Source organism: Pongo pygmaeus, chromosome 6 (assembly GCF_028885625.2).
Source record: "Pongo pygmaeus isolate AG05252 chromosome 6, NHGRI_mPonPyg2-v2.0_pri, whole genome shotgun sequence".
In the NCBI taxonomy this organism is placed as follows: Eukaryota; Metazoa; Chordata; class Mammalia; order Primates; family Hominidae; genus Pongo; species Pongo pygmaeus.
Genome location: NC_072379.2, coordinates 101749522 through 101768984, shown reverse-complemented (window position 1 = coordinate 101768984; position 19463 = coordinate 101749522). Strand labels below are relative to the sequence as shown.

The 19463-nt window shown below is 38.1% G+C and overlaps 1 protein-coding gene across 2 annotated transcripts in view; it reads left to right on the top strand.

The window, feature by feature from the left end:
• The window catches only part of RELN (reelin), a 529179-nt gene that overhangs the window by 489735 nt on the left and 19981 nt on the right, over positions 1 to 19463 (top strand). For both annotated transcript variants that reach the window (XM_054494994.1, XM_063667694.1), the window contains exons 51-58: positions 338 to 492; positions 8129 to 8343; positions 10445 to 10622; positions 13070 to 13245; positions 13392 to 13498; positions 14558 to 14800; positions 15425 to 15600; positions 19278 to 19351. In XM_054494994.1, the coding sequence (XP_054350969.1) occupies positions 338 to 492; positions 8129 to 8343; positions 10445 to 10622; positions 13070 to 13245; positions 13392 to 13498; positions 14558 to 14800; positions 15425 to 15600; positions 19278 to 19351 (1324 nt within the window). The remainder of the gene's footprint in view (positions 1 to 337; positions 493 to 8128; positions 8344 to 10444; positions 10623 to 13069; positions 13246 to 13391; positions 13499 to 14557; positions 14801 to 15424; positions 15601 to 19277; positions 19352 to 19463) is intronic.

The window sequence follows — 19463 nt, the reverse complement described above, 5'->3', positions numbered from 1 at the left end:
CTACTTCTTTATATGCTACCTAAAAAGTTAAATATCTGTCAAAAAATTAGTTATTTCCTTTTGATTTTCATTTACAATGTGTACAATATACTTTTTTTCATGTGTAGACTAATATCTATGGTTGTGCGTGTACTAACATCAGACAAAGGGCATACATCTCAATCCTCCTAGTATTTATGTTCCTGAAGCAATGTATTTACATTAGTCTTTTGTCTATAGAGTGTATATAATATGAGCAGTTTCTACTTAAAATAATTCTATGTCTTGCTTAAAGTGAAAATTTGCTTCAAGTATTTTTGTCACAAATTTGTCATAAAATTTTGTTTTTTGTTTTAAGTGAATGAGCACTGGCTATTCCATGATGATTGTACAGTAGAAAGATTCTGTGACTCCCCTGACGGTGTGATGCTCTGTGGCAGTCATGATGGACGGGAGGTGTATGCAGTGACCCACGACCTGACTCCCACTGAAGGCTGGATTATGCAATTCAAGGTGAAATGTTATTATCTTGATTATATAAACAACCATACATTAGCAATATAACAAATCAAAAATATCAGAGAAAAGATGATCTAATATTTCACTGACTTAGTATATACTTTGAAAAGTAAAATTTACTATTAAACTAATATACAACTCAACTATATATTGCTTAATAATTAAAAGTATTTTATTTCTGAACTATTTCAAGTTGAAACTTTTTTTAACCTTTTTTTTTGTTATACTTTAAGTTTTGGGATACATGTGCAGAACATGCAGGTTTGTTACATAGGTATACATGCGGCATGGTGGTTTGCTGCACCCATCAAACCGTCATCTACATTAGGTATTTCTCCTAATGCTATCCTTCCCCCACTCCCTGACAGGCCCCGCAGTGTGTGATGTTCCCCTCCCTGTGGCGATGTGTTCTCATTGTTCAATTCCCACCTATGAGTGAGAACATGTGGTGTTTGGTTTTCTGTTCTTGTGTTAGTTTGCTGAGAATGATGGTTTCCAGCTTCATCCATGTCCCTGCAAAGGACATGAACTCATCTTTTTTATATTTACATAGTATTCCATGGTGTATATGTGCCACATTTTCTTTATCCAGTCTATCATTGATGGGCATTTGGGTTGGTTCCAAGTCTTTGCTATTGTGAACAGTGCCACAGTAAACATACGTGTGCATGTGTCTTTATAGTAGAATGATTTATAATCCTTTGGGTATATACCCAGTAACGGGATTGCTGGATCAAATGGTATTTCTAGTTCTAGATCCTTAAGGAATCGCCACACTGTCTTCCACAATGGTTGCACTACTTTACACTCCCACCAACAGTGTAAAAGCATTCCTATTTCTCCACAGCCTCTCTAGCATCTGTTGTTTCCTGACTTTTTAATGATCTCCATTCTAACTGGTGTGAGATGGTATCCCAATGTGGTTTTGATTTGCATTTCTCTAATGACCAGTGGTGATGAGCATTTTTTCAAGTTTGTTGGCCACATAAATGTCTTCTTTTGAGAAGTGTCTGTTCATATCCTTCGACCACTTTTTGATGGTTTTTTTTTCTTGTAAATTTCTTTAGGGTCTTTGTAGATTCTGGATATTAGCCCTTTGTCAGATGGATAGATTGCAAATTTTTCTCCCATTCTGTAGGTTGCCTATTCACTCTAATAGTTTCTTTTGCTGTGCAGAAGCTCTTTAATTAGATCCCATTGGTCTATTTTGCCTTTTGTTGCCATTGCTTTTGGTGTTTTAGTCATTAAGTCTTTGCCCATGCGTATGTCCTGAATGGTATTGCCTGGGTTTTCTTCTAGGGTTTTTATGGTTTTAGGTCTTAACATTTAAGTCTTTAATCCATCTTGAGTTAATTTTTGAATAAGGTGTAAGGAAGGGGTCCAGATTCAGCTTTTTGCATATGGCTAGCCAGTTTTCCGAACACCATTTATTAAATAGGAAATCCTTTCCCCATTGCTTGTTTTTGTCAGATTTGTCAAAGATCAGATGGTTGTAGATGTGTGATGTTATTTCTGAGGCCTCTGTTCTGTTCTATTGGTCTGTATAACTGTTTTGGTACCAGTACCATGCTGTTTTTGTTACTGTTGCCTTATAGTATACTTTGAAGTCAGGTAGCATCATGCCTCTAGGTTTGTTCTTGTTGCTTAGGATTGTCTTGGCTATACAGGCTCTTTTCTGGTTCCATGTGAAATTTAAAGTAGTTTTTCCAATTCTGTGAAGAAAATCAATAGTAGCTTGATGGAGATAGCATTGAATCTATAAATTACTTTGGGCAGTATGGCCATTTTCACGATACTGGTTCTTCCTAACCATAGCATAGAATGTTTTTCCATTTGTTTGCATCCTCTCTTATTTCCTTGAGCAGTGGTTTGTAGCTCTCCTTGAAGAGGTCCTGCACATCCCTTGTAAGTTGTATTATTCCTAAGTATTTTGTTCTCTTTGTAGCAATTATGAATGGGAGTTCACTCATGATTTGACTCTGTTTGTCTGTTATTGGTGTACAGAAATGCTTGTGATTTTTGCACATTGATTTTGTATCCTGAGACTTTGCTGAAGTTGCTTATCAGCTTAAGGAGATTTTGGGCTGAGACGATGGGGTTTTCTAAATACACAATCATGTCATCTGCAAACAGAGACAATTTGACTTCCTCTTTTCCTAACTGAATACCCTTTATTTCTTTCTCTTGCCTGATTGCTCTGGCCAGAACTTCCAATACTGTGTTGAATAGGAGAGAGAGCTAAGAGAGGGCATCCTTGTCTTGTACCTATTTTCAAAGGGAATGCTTCCAGTTTTTGCCCATTCAGTATGATATTGGCTGTGGATTTGTCATAAATAGCTCTTATTATTTTGAGATATGTTCCATCAATACCTAGTTATTGAGTTTTTAACATGAAGGGCTATTGAATTTTGTTGAAGGCCTTTTCTGCATCTATTGAGATAATCATGGCATTTTTGTCATTGGTTCTGTTTATGTGATGGATTACGTTTCTTGATTTGTGTATGTTGAACCCGCCTTATATCCCAGGGATGAAGCCAACTTGATCTTGGTTGGATTTGGTTTGCCAGTATTTTATCAAGGATTTTCACATCAATATTCATAAGGGATATTGGCCTGAAATTTTCTTTTTTTGTGGTGTCTCTGCCAGGTTTTGGTAGCAGGATGATTCTGGCCTCATAAAATGAGTTGGGGGGGATTCCCTCTTTTTCTGTTGTTTGGAATTGTTTCAGAAGGAATGGTGCCAGCTCCTCTTTGTACCTCTGGTAGAATACAGCTGTGAATCCACCTGGTCCTGGGCTTTTTTTGGTCAGTAGGCTATTAATTACTGCCTCAATTTCAGAACTTGTTATTGGTCTATTCAGGGATTTGACTTCTTCCTGGTTTAGTCTTGGGAGGGTGTATGTGTCAAGGAATTTATCCATTTCTTCTAGATTTTCTAGTTTATTTGTGTAGAGGTGTTTATAGTATTCTCTGATGGTAGTTTGTATTTCTGTGGGATCAGTGGTGATATCCCCTTTATCATTTTTTATTGCATCTATTTGATTCTTCTCTCTTTTCGTCTTTATTCGTCTCACTAGTGGTCCATCTATTTTGTTGATCTTTTCAAAAAAACAGCACCTGGATTCACTGATTTTTTTGAAGGGTTTTTTGTGTCTCTATCTCCTTCAGTTCTGCTCTGATCTTAGTTATTTCTTGCCTTCTGTTAGCTTTTGAATGTGTTTGCTCTTGCTTCTCTAGTTCTTTTAATTGTGATGTTAGGGTGTCAATTTTAGATCTTTCCTGCTTTCTCTTGTGGGTATTTAGTGCTATAAATTTCCCTCTACACACTGCTTTAAATGTGTCCCAGAGCTTCTGGTATGTTTTTTCTTTATTCTCAATGGTTTCAAAGAACATCTTTATTTCTGCCTTCATTTCATTATTTACCCAGTAGTCATTCAGAAGCAGATTGTTCAGCTTCCATGTAGTTGTGTGGATTTGAGTGAGTTTCTTAATCCTGAGTTCTAATTTGATTGCACTGTGGTCTGAGAGACAGTTTGTTATGATTTCCATTCTTTTGCATTTGCTGAGGAGTGTTTTACTTCCAATTATGTGGTCAATTTTGGAATAAGTGTGACGTGGTGCTAAGAAGAATCTATATTCTGTTGATTTGAGGTGGAGAGTTCTGTAGATGTCTATTAGGTCCACTTGGTCCGAAGGTGACTTCAAGTCCTGGATATCCTTGTTAATTTTCTGTCTCGTTCATCTAATATTGACAGTAGGGTGTTAAAATCTCCCATTATTATTGTATGGGAGTCTAAGTCTCTTTGTAGGTCTCTAAGAAGTTGCTTTATGAATCTGGGTCCTCTGTATTGGGTGCATATATATTTAGAACAGCTAGCTCTTCTTGTTGCGTTGATCCCTTTACCATTATGTAATGCCAGTCTTTGTCTCTTTTGACCTTTGTTGGTTTAAAGTCTGTTTTATCAGCGACTAGGATTGCAACCCCTGCTTTTTTGTGCTTTCCGTTTGCTTGATAAATATTCCTCCATCCCTTTATTTTGAGCCTATTGTATGTCTTTGCACATGAGATGGGTCTTGACTCTTTATCCAGTTTGCCAGTCTTTTAATTGGGGCATTTAGCCCATTTACATTTAAGGTTAATATTGTTATGTGTGAATTTGATCCTGTCATTATCATGCTAGCTGGTTATTTTGCCCATTAGTTGATGCAGTTTATCCATAGCATCAATGGCCTTTACAATTTGGTATTTTTTTGCAGTGGCTGGTACTGGTTGTTCCTTTCCATGTTTAGTGCTTCCTTCAGGAGCTCTTGTAAGGCAGGCCTGGTGGTGACAAAAATCTCTCACCATTTGCTTGTCTGTAAAGGATTTTATTTCTCCTTCACTTATGAAGCTTAGTTTGGCTGGATATGAAATTCTGGGTTGAAAACTCTTCTCTTTAAGAATGTTGAATATTGGCCTCCACTCTCTTCTGGCTTGTAGGGTTTCTGCAGAGAGATCTGCTGTTAGTCTGATAGGCTTCCCTTGGTGGGTAACCCGACCTTTCTCTCTTGCTGCCCTTAACATTTTTTCCTTCATTTCGACCTTGGTGAATCTGACGATTATGTGTCTTTGGGTTGCTCTTCTCAAGGAGTATCTTTGTGGCATTCTCTGTATTTCCTGAATTTGAATGTTGGCCTGCCTTGCTAGATTGGGGAAGTTCTCCTGGATAATATCCTGAAGAGTGTTTTCCAACTTGGTTCCATTCTCCCCGTCACTTTCAGATACACCGATCAAACGTAGATTTGGTCTTTTCACATAGTCCCATATTTCTTGGAGGCTTCGTTTGTTTCTTTTCACTCTTTTTTCTCTAATGTTGTCTTCCCGCTTTATTTCATTGATTTGATCTTCATTCTCTGATATTCTTTCCTCCACTTGATCGATTCGGCTATTGATACTTGTGTATGCTTCACGAAGTTCTCGTGCTGTGTTTTTCAGCTCCATCAGGTCATTTATATTCTTCTCTAAACTGGTTATTCTAGTTAGCAGTCCCTCTAACCTTTTTTCAAGGTTCTTATAGCTTCCTTGCATTGGGTTAGAACATGCTCCTTTAGCTTGGAGGAGTTTGTTATTCCCCACCTTCTGAAGCCTACTTCTGTCAATTTGCCAAACTCATTCTCCATCCCGTTTTGTTCCCTTGCTGGCAAGGAGTCGTGATCCTTTGGAGGAGAAGAGGCATTCTGGCCTTTGGAATTTTCTGGCTTTTGGAATTTTCAGCTTTTTTGCATTGGTTTCTCCCCATCTTCGTGGATTTATCTACCTTTGGTCTTTGATGTTGGTGACCTTAGGATGGTGTCTATGAGTGGACCTCCTTTTTGTTGGTATTGATACTATTCCTGTTTGTTAGTTTTCCTTCTGACAGTCAGGCCCCTCTGCTGCAGGTCTGCTGGAGTTTGCTGGAGGTCCACTCCAGACCCTGTTTCCCTGGGTATCACCAACAGGGGCTACAGAACAGCAAAGATTGCTGCCTGTTCCTTCCTCTGGAAGCTTCGTCCCAGGGGGGCACCTGCCAGATGCCAGCCGGAGCTCTCCTGTATGAGGTGTCTATCGGCCCCTACTGGGAGGTGTCTCCCAATCAGGATACACAGGGGTCAGGGTTTCACTTGAGGAGGCAGTCTGTCCCTTATCAGAGCTCAAATGCTGTGCTGGGAGAACCGCTGCTCTCTTCAGAGCTGTCAGGCAGGGACGTTTAAGTCTGCTGAAGTTGTGCCCACAGCACCCCTTCCCCCAGGAGCTCTATCCCAGGGAGATGGAAGTTTTATCTATAAGTCCCTGACTGGGACTGCTGCCTTTTTTTCAGAGATGCCCTGCCCAGAGAGGAGAAATCTAGAGTTGCAGTTGGCCTTGCTGAGCTGAGACGGGCTCCACCCAGTTCAAACTTATGGGTGGCTCTGTTTACACAGTGAAGGGAAAACCGCCTGCTCAAGCCTCAGTAATGGCAGACGCCCCTCCCCCCACCAAGCTCAAGCATCCCAGTTCGACCTCAGACTGCTGTGTTGGCAGCGAGAATTTCAAGCCAGTGAATCTTACCTTGCTGGGCTCCGTGGGGGTGGGACTCACCGAGCCAGGCACCGAAGGGAATGTCTTGGTCTGCCAGTTGCAAAGACTGTGGGAAAAGCCCAGTATCTGGGCCGGAGTGCACTGTTCCTCCCAGCACAGTCGCTCACGGCTTCCCTTGGCTAGGAAAGGGAAATCCGCCGACCCCTTGTGGTTCTGCCCCACCCTGCTTCAGCTCGCCCTCCATGGGCTGCACCCACTATCCAGCCAGTCCCAATGAGATGAACTGGGTACCTCAGTTGGAAATGCCGAAATCACCCACCTTCTGCATTGATCTTGCTGGGAGCTGCAGACTGGAGCTGTTCCTATTCGGCCATCTTGCCAGCTGTCTCTCAAGTTGAAACTTTTATAAGAGTAAATGTGTTCCTGCTCAGGATGAAATACTGATAGAGAAAAATATCAACAATAAAAATGTAGGATACTGATTATAACTCCCTGAGTTAAATCATTATGACTTAAGCAATTTGTTTCAACAAGAGAAGATTAAAGCTATAATGGTTATTTCTACTTTTTTTCCTCTTACCCATCTCTCTATTAATACTAACTATAACTTAGAAATTTAGGTTAAATAAGACCTTTTTTTCTGAGACGGAGTCTTGCTCTGTTGCCCAGGCTGGAGTGCAGTGGCGTAATCTTGGTTCACTGCAACCTCTGCCTCCCGGGTTCAGGCGATTCTCCTGCCTCAGGCTCCTGAGTAGCTGGGATTACAGGTGCACGCCACCATGCCCAGCTAATTTTTGTATTTTTAGTAGAGACAGGGTTTCACCATGTTGGTCAGGCTAGTCTCGAACTCCTGACCTCATGATCCACCCGTCGGCCTCCCAAAGTGCTGGGATTACAGGTGTGAGCCACGGCACACAGACTCTAGTTTTTTGTTTTTTTTTTTACAAGAACATTTGGATGTTTCTGGAGAAAAAAAAATTATAGAAAACTAAGGCATGATTAGCATTAATGTCAACATCAACTTTGGCTGATTTTGTGTGAACCAATTTATTCTGTCTACCTAAATCCCACTGTATTGACAGCAATGTCACATCATGGCTATCACCATCAACGAAGGGTGCTGTGCCTTGTTTAAACTACCTTCAGTTATTATTTCATCTTACTTGTAGTTGAAAGTGTTGTATTGAGAGTCATAAATTGTACAACAAAATAGTAAAATTGGTAAAGCTGTTAGCTATTCTTCTTGGTTAAGTATTCTGCCAAATAGAAGTGCCAGACCATTAGCACAACTAACAGTTTGTAGGGGTGAGCCCAGGCCTTCCAAGGCATTCAGCCAGCATGGCAGAAGCCCGGGGTTTGAGTTTCTCTCCAAACCCCCTACACAATATATTTGGCACTTTCTATAATTTGTCACCTAGGGCAATCATGGTGACTTTCTCTGTCCATTAGCAGAACAAATAATGAATCTGAAAATACAGGATGGATGTGGTACAGTGTATATCAAGTGATCAGCAGCTTTTTTGCTGCCAAGTCCTTGGAGAAGAATCATATAATATAGTTTCAATACCTTGATCTTGTTTTTCTGTTTATTAGATCTCGGTTGGATGTAAGGTGTCTGAAAAAATTGCCCAGAATCAAATTCATGTGCAGTATTCTACTGACTTCGGTGTGAGCTGGAATTATCTGGTCCCTCAGTGCTTGCCTGCCGACCCAAAATGCTCTGGAAGTGTTTCTCAGCCATCTGTATTCTTTCCAACTAAAGGGTGGAAAAGGATCACCTACCCACTTCCTGAAAGCTTAGTGGGAAAGTAAGTAGAAAACTAAAACAAAGCCTGGTTCCAAGCATCCAGAAGCCCATTAGGTACACTGTTGTCATGCCTGAAATTATGTGTATTTGTGGGTAAAGTGCTTTCTTTCTCCCTAACTCTAAAGGTTCTCTAATTGGTGACTTTCATCATAACTTCTATGATGAGCTAACTTCAGACCTCAACTTTTAATCCTCACACTTGGCAAAATGGGCTTTCGCAGACTCTTCTATTTTCTAACCCTCAGTATCTTAAAATGGGAACAGAGCAATAGTGATGGCCTTGGAGCCAGATGAAAAGGTGTACCCTACCTTCTCAGCCTTGTAGACTGTGGACCTCTGTGCACTATATACTTTCCACATTATTGCCTTATCAATCCATGATAGACAGAGCCAGGAGCAAATCCTACCTCATCATGCTATTTCTACCAGTGTGACTTACAGGATCCATTTTTCTCTTATCAAAGCATTATATTCTGATCCTGCAGTGAGAGGTAATTAGCCTGGACCAGTGATGAGCAGAGGTGATTAAACCTTGCTCTGCAAAGTCTGTGGATATATTAATTTAAGGCAATTCCAAAAGATTTCTCTTCTACTTTAAAAGTAGAGAAAAAGATACACAAAAGAAAGTAACAGGTGCACCTAGACTGTATTAATCAGATAGTCTGACTAAACGAATCTTGTGAAACATATAGAGTCTTTGAATAAAGTGCTTACACACAGTTCCCAGTGTCCCATAGATATTATTATTATTATTACCACTCATGGTTTTCTGGAATGTATCTAAAGAGCTTATTCAATTAACATACTAAGGAATTAAATTAGGATGCTTTCAGCTGCAAGGAACAGAAAACCCAATGCAAACCAGCTCGAAATTTGTTATATCTATAATGAACGAATCCAAGGATAAGTGAACTCAATGGCTGGTTGATTTGTAAGTTGAACGGTGTCTTCAGGGACACTGTTCTTCCTTCTTAAGAGAATATCTGCTGTCCACAGCACTGGCGGCATACTCAGCTCTCTCAGGCTGGTTTTGCTATTGAACATGAGACAGCAGCCAGAGAACTGGAGCAGGATGCTTCCATACTTATGTCCAGTGAGGAAGAAAGAAAGATAGTTGCCTTTTGTTCCAAGACAGCCAGAACAAGCGCCACCTTGCATCCCACTGGTACCAATTAACCACTCAATAGTTAGGAAAGTGATATTACAATGATTATTTCATGGATTATCTGGGGTGAAATGGACGCTGGGGACCCACCATGATGTCTATCACAGACTCATTTTCCCCTCCCATTCTCTCTCTTTTTGTAATAATGAGGTATAATTTACATTCAGTAAAATACATACGTCTTAATTGTTCAGATCAATGAGTTTTTAGTTGTGTAACCCATGTAACCACCACATAAAACAAGATACAGAACATTTATATCACCCCAGAAAGTTCATGTACTTTGGACTCTTTAAACCAAAATAGTATGGCATATTTTAATATAAGGATAATTATGAGGCTTTTTTTCCCCCAGAAGACAGAGAAGAACAAAGATGAAATTAAAATCTCAGAGAAAATGTCCTTTAATATAACCCTTTCAAAATTGTTTTCTAATTAGCATAGTTCCTCTGAGAATATTGATTGTCTTCAGGGAATTCAGAAAATGCTGCTTCCCAACCGCCTGAGGGCTGTGTGTATGCTGACAAGGCTCTTGTCAAAGGCGTCACTCACCTTCTGCACAATTTCAGAAATGCAATTAGTGAATATAAATTGCATCATGACCACAGAACTCCAATTCAGAAGAAACCTGATTTATGAAAGTTACAGATTTGTATATTTAAATATTTCTATTTCTTGACACAGAGATTCCACTGATTGATTTTAATTTTGTTGTGCAAGTGGGCTCAGATATTCTGAAATTTAAATAAAACCAGCTTGAAAGTTCCATTACTAGAAAGATAAGAGTGGTCAGAAAACATTTTTTACTAACCTATTTCATCTAGTAAGAGTGTCTTAAATGTTTTTTTCTCTTGAGTACTGAATACACATGCGGGACAATGGACCTAAATAAAGTTAACTTTTGTTTTTCACTCCTTTGCTTTTGCATCGTCAATAGTCCGGTAAGGTTTAGGTTCTATCAGAAGTACTCAGACATGCAGTGGGCAATCGATAATTTCTACCTGGGCCCTGGATGCTTGGACAACTGCAGGGGCCATGGAGATTGCTTAAGGGAACAGTGCATCTGTGATCCGGGATACTCAGGGCCAAACTGCTACTTGACCCACACTCTGAAGGTAAGGGTAAAGCCCTGGACAAGAAACATTACTCACATCATGGGCCATGCCTGGGAACCAACTTATGTATGAGACATAATCTATAACAATGTCCTTTGGGTGCCCCAGGAAATAAAATCCTTCGAATAGAAACTTTAAAAATGTCTTATGTTTCCTAAGTACAAGAATATTAGGATCAAGTTCTAGTATAGTTTATCCTTCATAAAATGAGCCAGACTATATGGATTACAAATGATAAACACTCTGGGTTTCTTTTTTTTTTCTTAAGTAGACTATTTTTAAAGTCAGTATTAAGGCTTTTTTACTTCACTTTTTCAATTGATGCACTATTTGAAGGAGGATATTATTGTTATTGTTGTTATGAAATAAAGCAAATAATATACATTATCACAAAAGACCAAATTTTCAAAAAGACCTAAACAGTACCTGAATTTTTGTTTAGAGAATTCGGTGTTCTGATTTGTTGACTGCTGAAATGGGGTTGTGTATTAAGAATGGAGAGGTCACTTTTGAAAGCTTTAGCTGTTACATCATTATTTAATATGCAAAGCAAATACAGTTACCCAACACAGTTGCCATATATGCACTCTATTTCTGTGAATAAACATAGTGCATTTGTCATTACTGTAACAGAAAAATGACTAGGCTAAAAAAAGCAAAATTCCTAGTGATTGAAATCCAACATATGAGAGGCAACAATGTAAACCAAACCTGTTCTGTCATTTGTGTTTGTTCTAATACTTCAACTATGGCATTGAACATTTTTTAAATAAAATTGGAACAATGCTCATTTGTGTCTGAAGATGTAAGTATGTTATTAACAAATGAGGTTACCACATAAAAAACATAGCTTTATATATCACAGGTAATTAATAAACTTTTGAAAATCTAATTTATTTCATGAGCACTCAAATTTTATTAGTACTCCTCAGTTGGATAAGAAATTGTACAAATCTATAAATTATAAACCCTGATTAGTTAACCATGCGTTTCGTCTAACACTTGTCTTCTTACAAACCTTCAATTATAAAACGTATTCATTTGCTATCCATTAGTGAGACAAAGGCAGACTGACATTTGACTGTATGTCTTTATAGAATTGATTATCTTCTAAGTTTGAGAAAAAAGAAACTGTTTAAATCATTTTAACTACACAGTAAGATAGAACTCTCCTTAAATGAAAAAATATAGGTTTTTCTGTATACAGTTATTGCATTGCAACTAGAACAAATTGGCTTTATGATATCTTTTCATCATTTTAAACAAGAAATGTGTCTCTACCTAATACAAATCTGCATTATGGATAAAATGAAAGTACTGTAGACAGAATGAATAGGGAAATTAAGACCTCGACTATGAGGAGAAAAAAATGTAGCCAAGAACCTTTATACTTTGTACACTCTCTGAAAAATAGACTTTCTGGTTGTCAGTCATTCTTAGTTAAAAGGATAAACTGGAGACCCAGGGGAAAATACTGTATTCTAGATTTTGAGTACTTAACACCCTGCAACTTGGCCCTGATAAACAGGTGAAACATCTTTCAAACTGCCTTCTAAGGTTTACTTTCTTTTGACTTTACATAGAGAGATTTGGTTTCAAGTGTCCCCACCTAACCATATAGACCTTCAAGGTTCATTCTGTGCTAGAGGCTGAAGGATCCTGGCTGCCTGAAGCAGTCTCCAAAGTGAGGGCACACACACCAGGACAATCCATTGGGGAATGTCGGGGGGAAAGTGCTGGATTACATGTTTATATTTTATCTTATTGCTTTCAAATTTCCTTTTTTTGGCATGTTTCATAATATAATATATTACAATAATACTTTTATATACTATATAAACAAATATACATATTTGGGGGTATATGCTTAAATAACTTTTTACAAATAGAAGTGTTACTATAATATGGCCAGGCATGGTGGCTCACGCCTGTAATTCCAGCACTCTGGGAGGTGGAGGTGGGCAGATCACTTGAGCTCAGGGGTTCGAGACCAGCCTAGCTAACATGGTGAAACCCCATCTCTACTAAAAATACAAAAAATAGCCAGGTGTGGTGGCACACACCCGTAATCCCAGCTACTCAGGAGGCTGAGGCGTGAGAATTGCTTGAACCTGGGAGGCAGAGGCTGCAGTTAGCTGAGATCGTGCCACTGTACTCCAGCCCAAGTGACAGAGCAAGACTTCGTCTCAAAAAAAAAAAATTGATATAGTCAACTTTACAATTATTTTAAATTTCAATTATTAAACATTATTTGAGCAGTTTAAATGATTTTCAATGTATGGCAGGAAAAAACATTGTGGAAATAGCCTTTTTTAAACATCTTTGAAAAGCATTTGAAATCAGCTCTATTTTTTTTTAAGTCCAAGACATCACTCTGTATTTTCTTAAATATTCCATAGTTATCTGAAATTGTTTTTTTAACCACATCTGGCTTATTTTATTTCCAGACTTTCCTGAAGGAACGCTTTGACAGTGAAGAAATCAAACCTGACTTATGGATGTCCTTAGAAGGTGGAAGTACTTGCACTGAGTGTGGAATTCTTGCCGAGGACACTGCACTCTATTTTGGGGGATCCACTGTGAGACAAGCGATTACACAAGATTTGGATCTTCGAGGTGCAAAGTAAGTCAATTTTTTGTTATTTCTATTGCAACATAGCCAATTGGTCCCAAAGCAAGGAACACTTGTATGGAAGAAATTATCCAGGACTTGAGTAGAGTATTTGTTCTATTGAATTATTCTGATGGATAAAATATGCTTGCATTCAGGTTCCTGCAATACTGGGGGCGTATCGGTAGTGAGAACAACATGACCTCTTGCCATCGTCCCATCTGCCGGAAGGAAGGCGTGCTGTTGGACTACTCTACCGATGGAGGCACGTGTCAGGGGTGAAAACCACCCCTTGGAGCAGATTCCCAAATCCATCCAACACCCTCAGAAAAGTCTCTGCAAAGCTTTGCTGACTTCACAATTTGAATTGTGAAACTCACAAAGAAAAAACTACAGATTTTGTTTGTATTACATGTTCCGTACAAGTGACTTCTGTGTTATACAAAAAGGGAACAAGAGAGAAATCACATTAAAAAATAAAGTCCAAACTTTATGAATAAAGAAAACAACCTCTATGCTTTACTGAAGCTTGAGTGATACAATTAAGAAATACATTTTGTATGATTTCCAAGTAAAAGATCATTTTTAAAACTTTAAAGCATTTTTAAAAGCTTACATGTAAATAAGCATGTAATAAATGCTATAATCTATAGAAATATTCAAAAATTGTGAAAAAAAAATCTGATTTTGTGAGTTTGTCATAGAATATTTTAATAGAATTCTGTTTTGTTATTTTGAAGTAGCTAAAACCAGACCAGTAATACCATGGTGTCTTTAGAAAAATCTACTTTAGCAGATAGATATCATTCTTAATAACTAGCTGATTAACAGATGACCCTAAAGTATTTTAAGGTATTTGAAGGATGTTTTCTTAAGTAATTAAACATCCCACCTGCAGTCTTATCAAGCAAGAAGAGATAAACTTTATACCAGTCCAAACAATTACAAATTGCATAAAATTACAATAACTATTTTAATACTGAAAGCTATTGCCTAGAAACATGTAAAGCATGGGTGTATCTCATTATTTGTGAGAAATAAGAATTTAGAACTAAATTTTAAAAGCAAAACATAACTTATTTTTACTTCAGTGTTTTTATTTTAGCCAACTCTTTCGAAATATCCTTCCCCTCATATCGTTAGCCTCATACAGAAACAGTATTTATAAGTAGTGAATACCTAATATCAAAGTCAGAAAAATCAGTTGTCATTTCCTGGCTGAAAATTTCTTTGGGAAGCTCACAGTATCTGAAGTATACTGGTGGTTTATGAGGAGGCAGGAGATTCTAGATATATTGCTATGTTGGTACATTTGTTATTATAGGAATTACCTGGACTTTGCTCCATGAGATGGATTACCAGAAATACATTTCTGTTAGACACGACTACATACTTCTTCCTGAAGATGCCCTCACCAACACAACTCGACTTCGCTGGTGGCAGCCTTTTGTGATCAGCAATGGAATTGTGGTCTCTGGGGTGGAGCGTGCTCAGTGGGCACTGGACAACATTTTGATTGGTGGAGCAGAAATCAATCCCAGCCAATTGGTGGACACTTTTGATGATGGTAAGAAACAAGACATTGAACAATTTTCTTTCCAGTGAGCCATTTTTCTGCTTATGTCTTCAGATACATTAGCACATGAAAAGCATTTATAAGAATGCCTAGGCCATACTCCTGCTCAAGAAATGTTAGCTGTTATTTTGCCCAGTGGTTTATAAATCTTCAAAGTTGGCTGCCTGTTGAAATGTCCACTAAGCATTCAATAAATCCTGTTAAAGGCTCAATGTCTGGCTTTAAATATAATTTGAAATTTCAATACCCCAAACTAATTTTAGTTTTAGTAATTAATGTGTCACAGAAATACTTAATGCACTGGCTGACAAAGTGTATCCAGAACTTTCCAGTGCTAGGTTACCTAGACTAGCAATTACATTTTAAAAGTACGGTAATCATTATACTACCATTTAATGTCTTGTCTAAGTTTGATTTCTCACGTTGGATTTATGCATTATCCCAGTTAAATAAAATAAAAATCAATCCTAAAGTGTAAGCAGAAAGCTAGTAGAGCATAAAAATTTAAGGAATTCAACAATAAATCGGTCAGTTCAAGAGAATAATATGCCATATTGCTTCCAATTTTCCTCAAGAGAATAACATGCCATATTGCTTCCAACTTTTCCTTAACAGAAGGCACTTCCCATGAAGAAAACTGGAGTTTTTACCCTAATGCTGTAAGGACAGCAGGATTTTGTGGCAATCCATCCTTCCACCTCTATTGGCCAAATAAAAAGAAGGACAAGACTCACAATGCTCTCTCCTCCCGAGAACTCATTATACAGCCAGGATACATGATGCAGTTTAAAGTAAGGAAAAGTGGCTCTTTAAAACAGAAAGTAGCATTGCATTTGGGGTCTGCGGGTAGAATGGTTATTCAGACAACTATAAGGAAATGACTGATATTATTCATTAAAAAAGCCTTTATCTTATGAATAAAAGAGGTCATCTTTTGCAAAGACCTTCATTCAAGTATGATTATTTGAGGATAGATAAAATCCCTGAAAATGTTGGGACATAGCAAGAAATGTAACTATTAGGCTGGTGCAAAAGTAATTGCAGGCCGGATGCAGTGGCTCACGCCTATAATCCCAGCACTTTGGGAGGCTGGGGCAGGAGGATCACTTGAGGCCAAGAGGCCAGGAGCTCCAGACTAGCCTGGCCAACACAGCAAAACCTTGTCTCTATAAATAAATAAATAAAATAAAAAAGCCGGTCGTGGTAGTGCACACCTGTAATCCCAGCTACTGGGGAGGCTGAGAAATAATTGCTGAAACCTGAGAGGCAGAGGTTGCAGTGAACCAAGATCATACCACTGCACTCTGGGCGACAGAACAAGATTCTGTCTCAAAAAAAAAAAAAAATTACTTTTAATGCCAATTCTTTTAATGGCAAAAACCGCAATTACTTTTACACCAACTGTGAATATATTCTATCTTATATATGTAATCTGGATTTCAGTCTCCCTACCCTTGTAAATAAAAAGCTCAAATAGGAGACTCTGCCTACTTCTAGCTCTCTGTAACACTATCTCCTTTTTATGTTGCACAATTCTCAATTCTCTCTCTCTCCCTTCCCTTCCTCTCTCTCTCCCTTCCTCTTTATCTTACTCCATGCCTATTATGTGCATTGAGCCATTTTTTCTCCATCTATTTTTTTCAGTATATCTTTCTATTTTCTTGTGTCTCTGACTTCATATGCCTATACTACATTAGTCCTGTTGGAACTTCCTAAATCCTCAAAAAATTAAGGAGGACTCTCAAATATTTTAAACTGAATACTTGATTCATATAGGATGAAAGTGATGACATAATTAATAGACACTCAGAGAGAGAAAGGCAAAGCAATATCAATTGATGTATCTCTATTGCAAACACCTGTAATCCCAGCACTTTGGGAGGCCGAGGAGGAAGGATCTCTGAGGCCAAGAGTTCAAGACCAGCCTGGGAAACATAGCAAGACCCCTATCTCTACCAAAAAAAAAAAAAAAAAAATTAGCTGGGCATGGTGGCATGTACCTGTAGTCCTAGCTGCTCAGGAAGCTGAGGCACAAGAATCACTCGAGCCCAGGTGTTGGAGGTTACAGTGAGCTATGATCCCACTACTGCACTCCAGCTAGGGCAACAGAACAAGACCGTATCCCACACACACACACACACAAAATTCAGTACAGAAATGTATTACTAGGTCATTTCAAAGACATCAGTTATTCTAATACCCTTTTTTGATGTACTACAATGACAGTTAATAGTAAAAATCCTTATTAGCAGAAATAAAAATGTATTTGCTTTTTGCCTCAGCTCTATGTTAAACTCTCCTTCAGAGACTAGAGGGTAAGGCAAGCTCCCCAAGTTCTACCACTCCTTCAGGATTATTCTTAGCTTAGTGATATGAAGAAGTGTTATACTTCCTCTACTTCTAAGCCCTGTTCCTTAAGAGTGAAGATTTTCCCTCTCCCAGGTTCACATTGTGGCCCAGATCAAAGGTATTATATTTGATTGAGTTGATTGGAGCCTCCTCTTTTGTTACTTCTGTAACAGAAGTAACTGCACTGAAGAGACAGGGTCTCTCTTTCTCTAACCAAGGCAATTTCTTTAGGAAAAAAAGAGAGTTTATCCTCAAAAATTTAGTAAAGTATCACTAAAACTACATACTTGAAAGTCACCAGAGACTTACTGTACCCAATATCAACAGTTTTTGCACATTCCCCATCTTCTCTTTCCTCTCTACACTGTTTGACACTGTTATTCTTGCCCTCTTCAACATGTGGAATTCTCTTTCCCCTAGGCTTCTGGGTTCTCTGCTCGTTCTCCTTTTACCTCTTTGATACCTATTATCTTCTTATGGCTTTTCTCCCCTCAGCCCTCTAAATGTCAGCATTTCTCATTATGTATCAACTTTCTTCTCTCTCCATAGACATTCTCACTATCAGGAATTGTATCCAATCATCTAGCTTCAAGAATCATATCTCGAACAAATTTCAAATCTGTACATCCAACCTTGACTGGCTAACAATTAATTCAATATTTTTAATAGCCCGTACACATTTCTACACCTTTGCACATTGGCACCTCAACTGAATGTGTCTAACAGTGCACTTAATATCTTCCCTCACCATACCAACTCCTCTTTCTGATTTTCCTGTTTCTGTCGATGGCACCACCATTCACCTAGTAACTAGCTTGAAATGTTCAACTAGGCTTTGATTTTTCACTTTTCATATCTAATCAGTGACTGCATCCTTTGAATTCTACTTTCCAATGTTCCTGGTATCCATCCAATCTTCTCTGTTTGCACTATCACCACCTCCGTTCTGGCCCTAACTAAATCAACAGTTGACTAAGTACTCTTTTCACTCCCAATCTCTCTCCACTCCTATCTGTCTTTGACATCATGGTCAGATTGATCTTTATAAAGCATATCTCTAAGCAGCACATCATTCCACAGAAACCTTTAATGACTCTCTATCACTTATCAAATTAAGGTCAAACACCTTAGGCTACAGCTTCTGGTCTGCCAAATTCAACCGACCATTCTAACCTCATCTCTGAATATTTCATATACAATATACTTGGACCAAAACATGCTATATACTGTGCTCTAGATGTCCCACCATGATTCCCTACTTTGTCTTCACTCACACTCTTTCTTTCACTTAAATATCTTTTTCCTATCTCTACCTCTCACACTCTTCCCAGTCTTCAGGGGCAGCTCGCATGTACCCTATCTGATTATTTTCTAATCCACTGAATCAAATACTATCTCCTTTGAAGCACCACAGCATTATATTTGTGTCTTATGATTCCCACTATCATTATGCTTCTTATTCTCTCTCTGAATTTAGAGTTGTTTTATTCATGGCTGTATGGCCTGAAATTTTTAGCACTAACCTTCCCTAGTTATCAGTGCTGAAATAGGACATGATTAAATAGATGATTAGGACTTAAATTTGAATCACCAAATTTTTATAGCATTTATGTATTATTAATGATTCAAACATTTAATTGCATATAATATGGAAAGCTTTCATTCATATGGAAATACAGAAAACCCCAAGAACAAACATTAAGTAATTAAAATTGCTGATTTTAATTCCAAATAAAAATTTAATAGTAACAATCAAGAAAGTTAGGCTATGAATGAAAATGTTTTGAATCAGTGATACTTTCAGTTTCTGTCTATAAATTTGCCTAATGTTACTTTCTTTTTGGCCAGTTTATCTTACCCAGATTTGTGATTAATGCATTATACTAATTTAGTACATAGAAATGTAACTTTTAAAACCTTAATTTTCATCTCCATGCAAAACTGAACGTCTTTAACAGAATCCAAAAGAATGTATTCTTGGTATCCCAGCAGGCTGCTCTATAAAAGCTTCTCTGAATATTACCTATCAGAGTAATAAATGGAGGGATGGGATTTTTAATTAATGGGATTCAGTATCATCTAATCTTACCTGTGTATTGATTGTTTATGTTTGTTTTAGATTGTGGTGGGTTGTGAAGCCACTTCTTGTGGTGACCTTCATTCCGTAATGTTGGAATACACTAAGGATGCAAGGTTTGTGAAATAATTTTTAACATTATCTCCAAACTTGAATACCCAATCCAAATGGTTGTCTTTTGTGTGTGTGTGAGAGAGAGAGAGAGAGAGTTTCGCTCTTGTTGCCCAG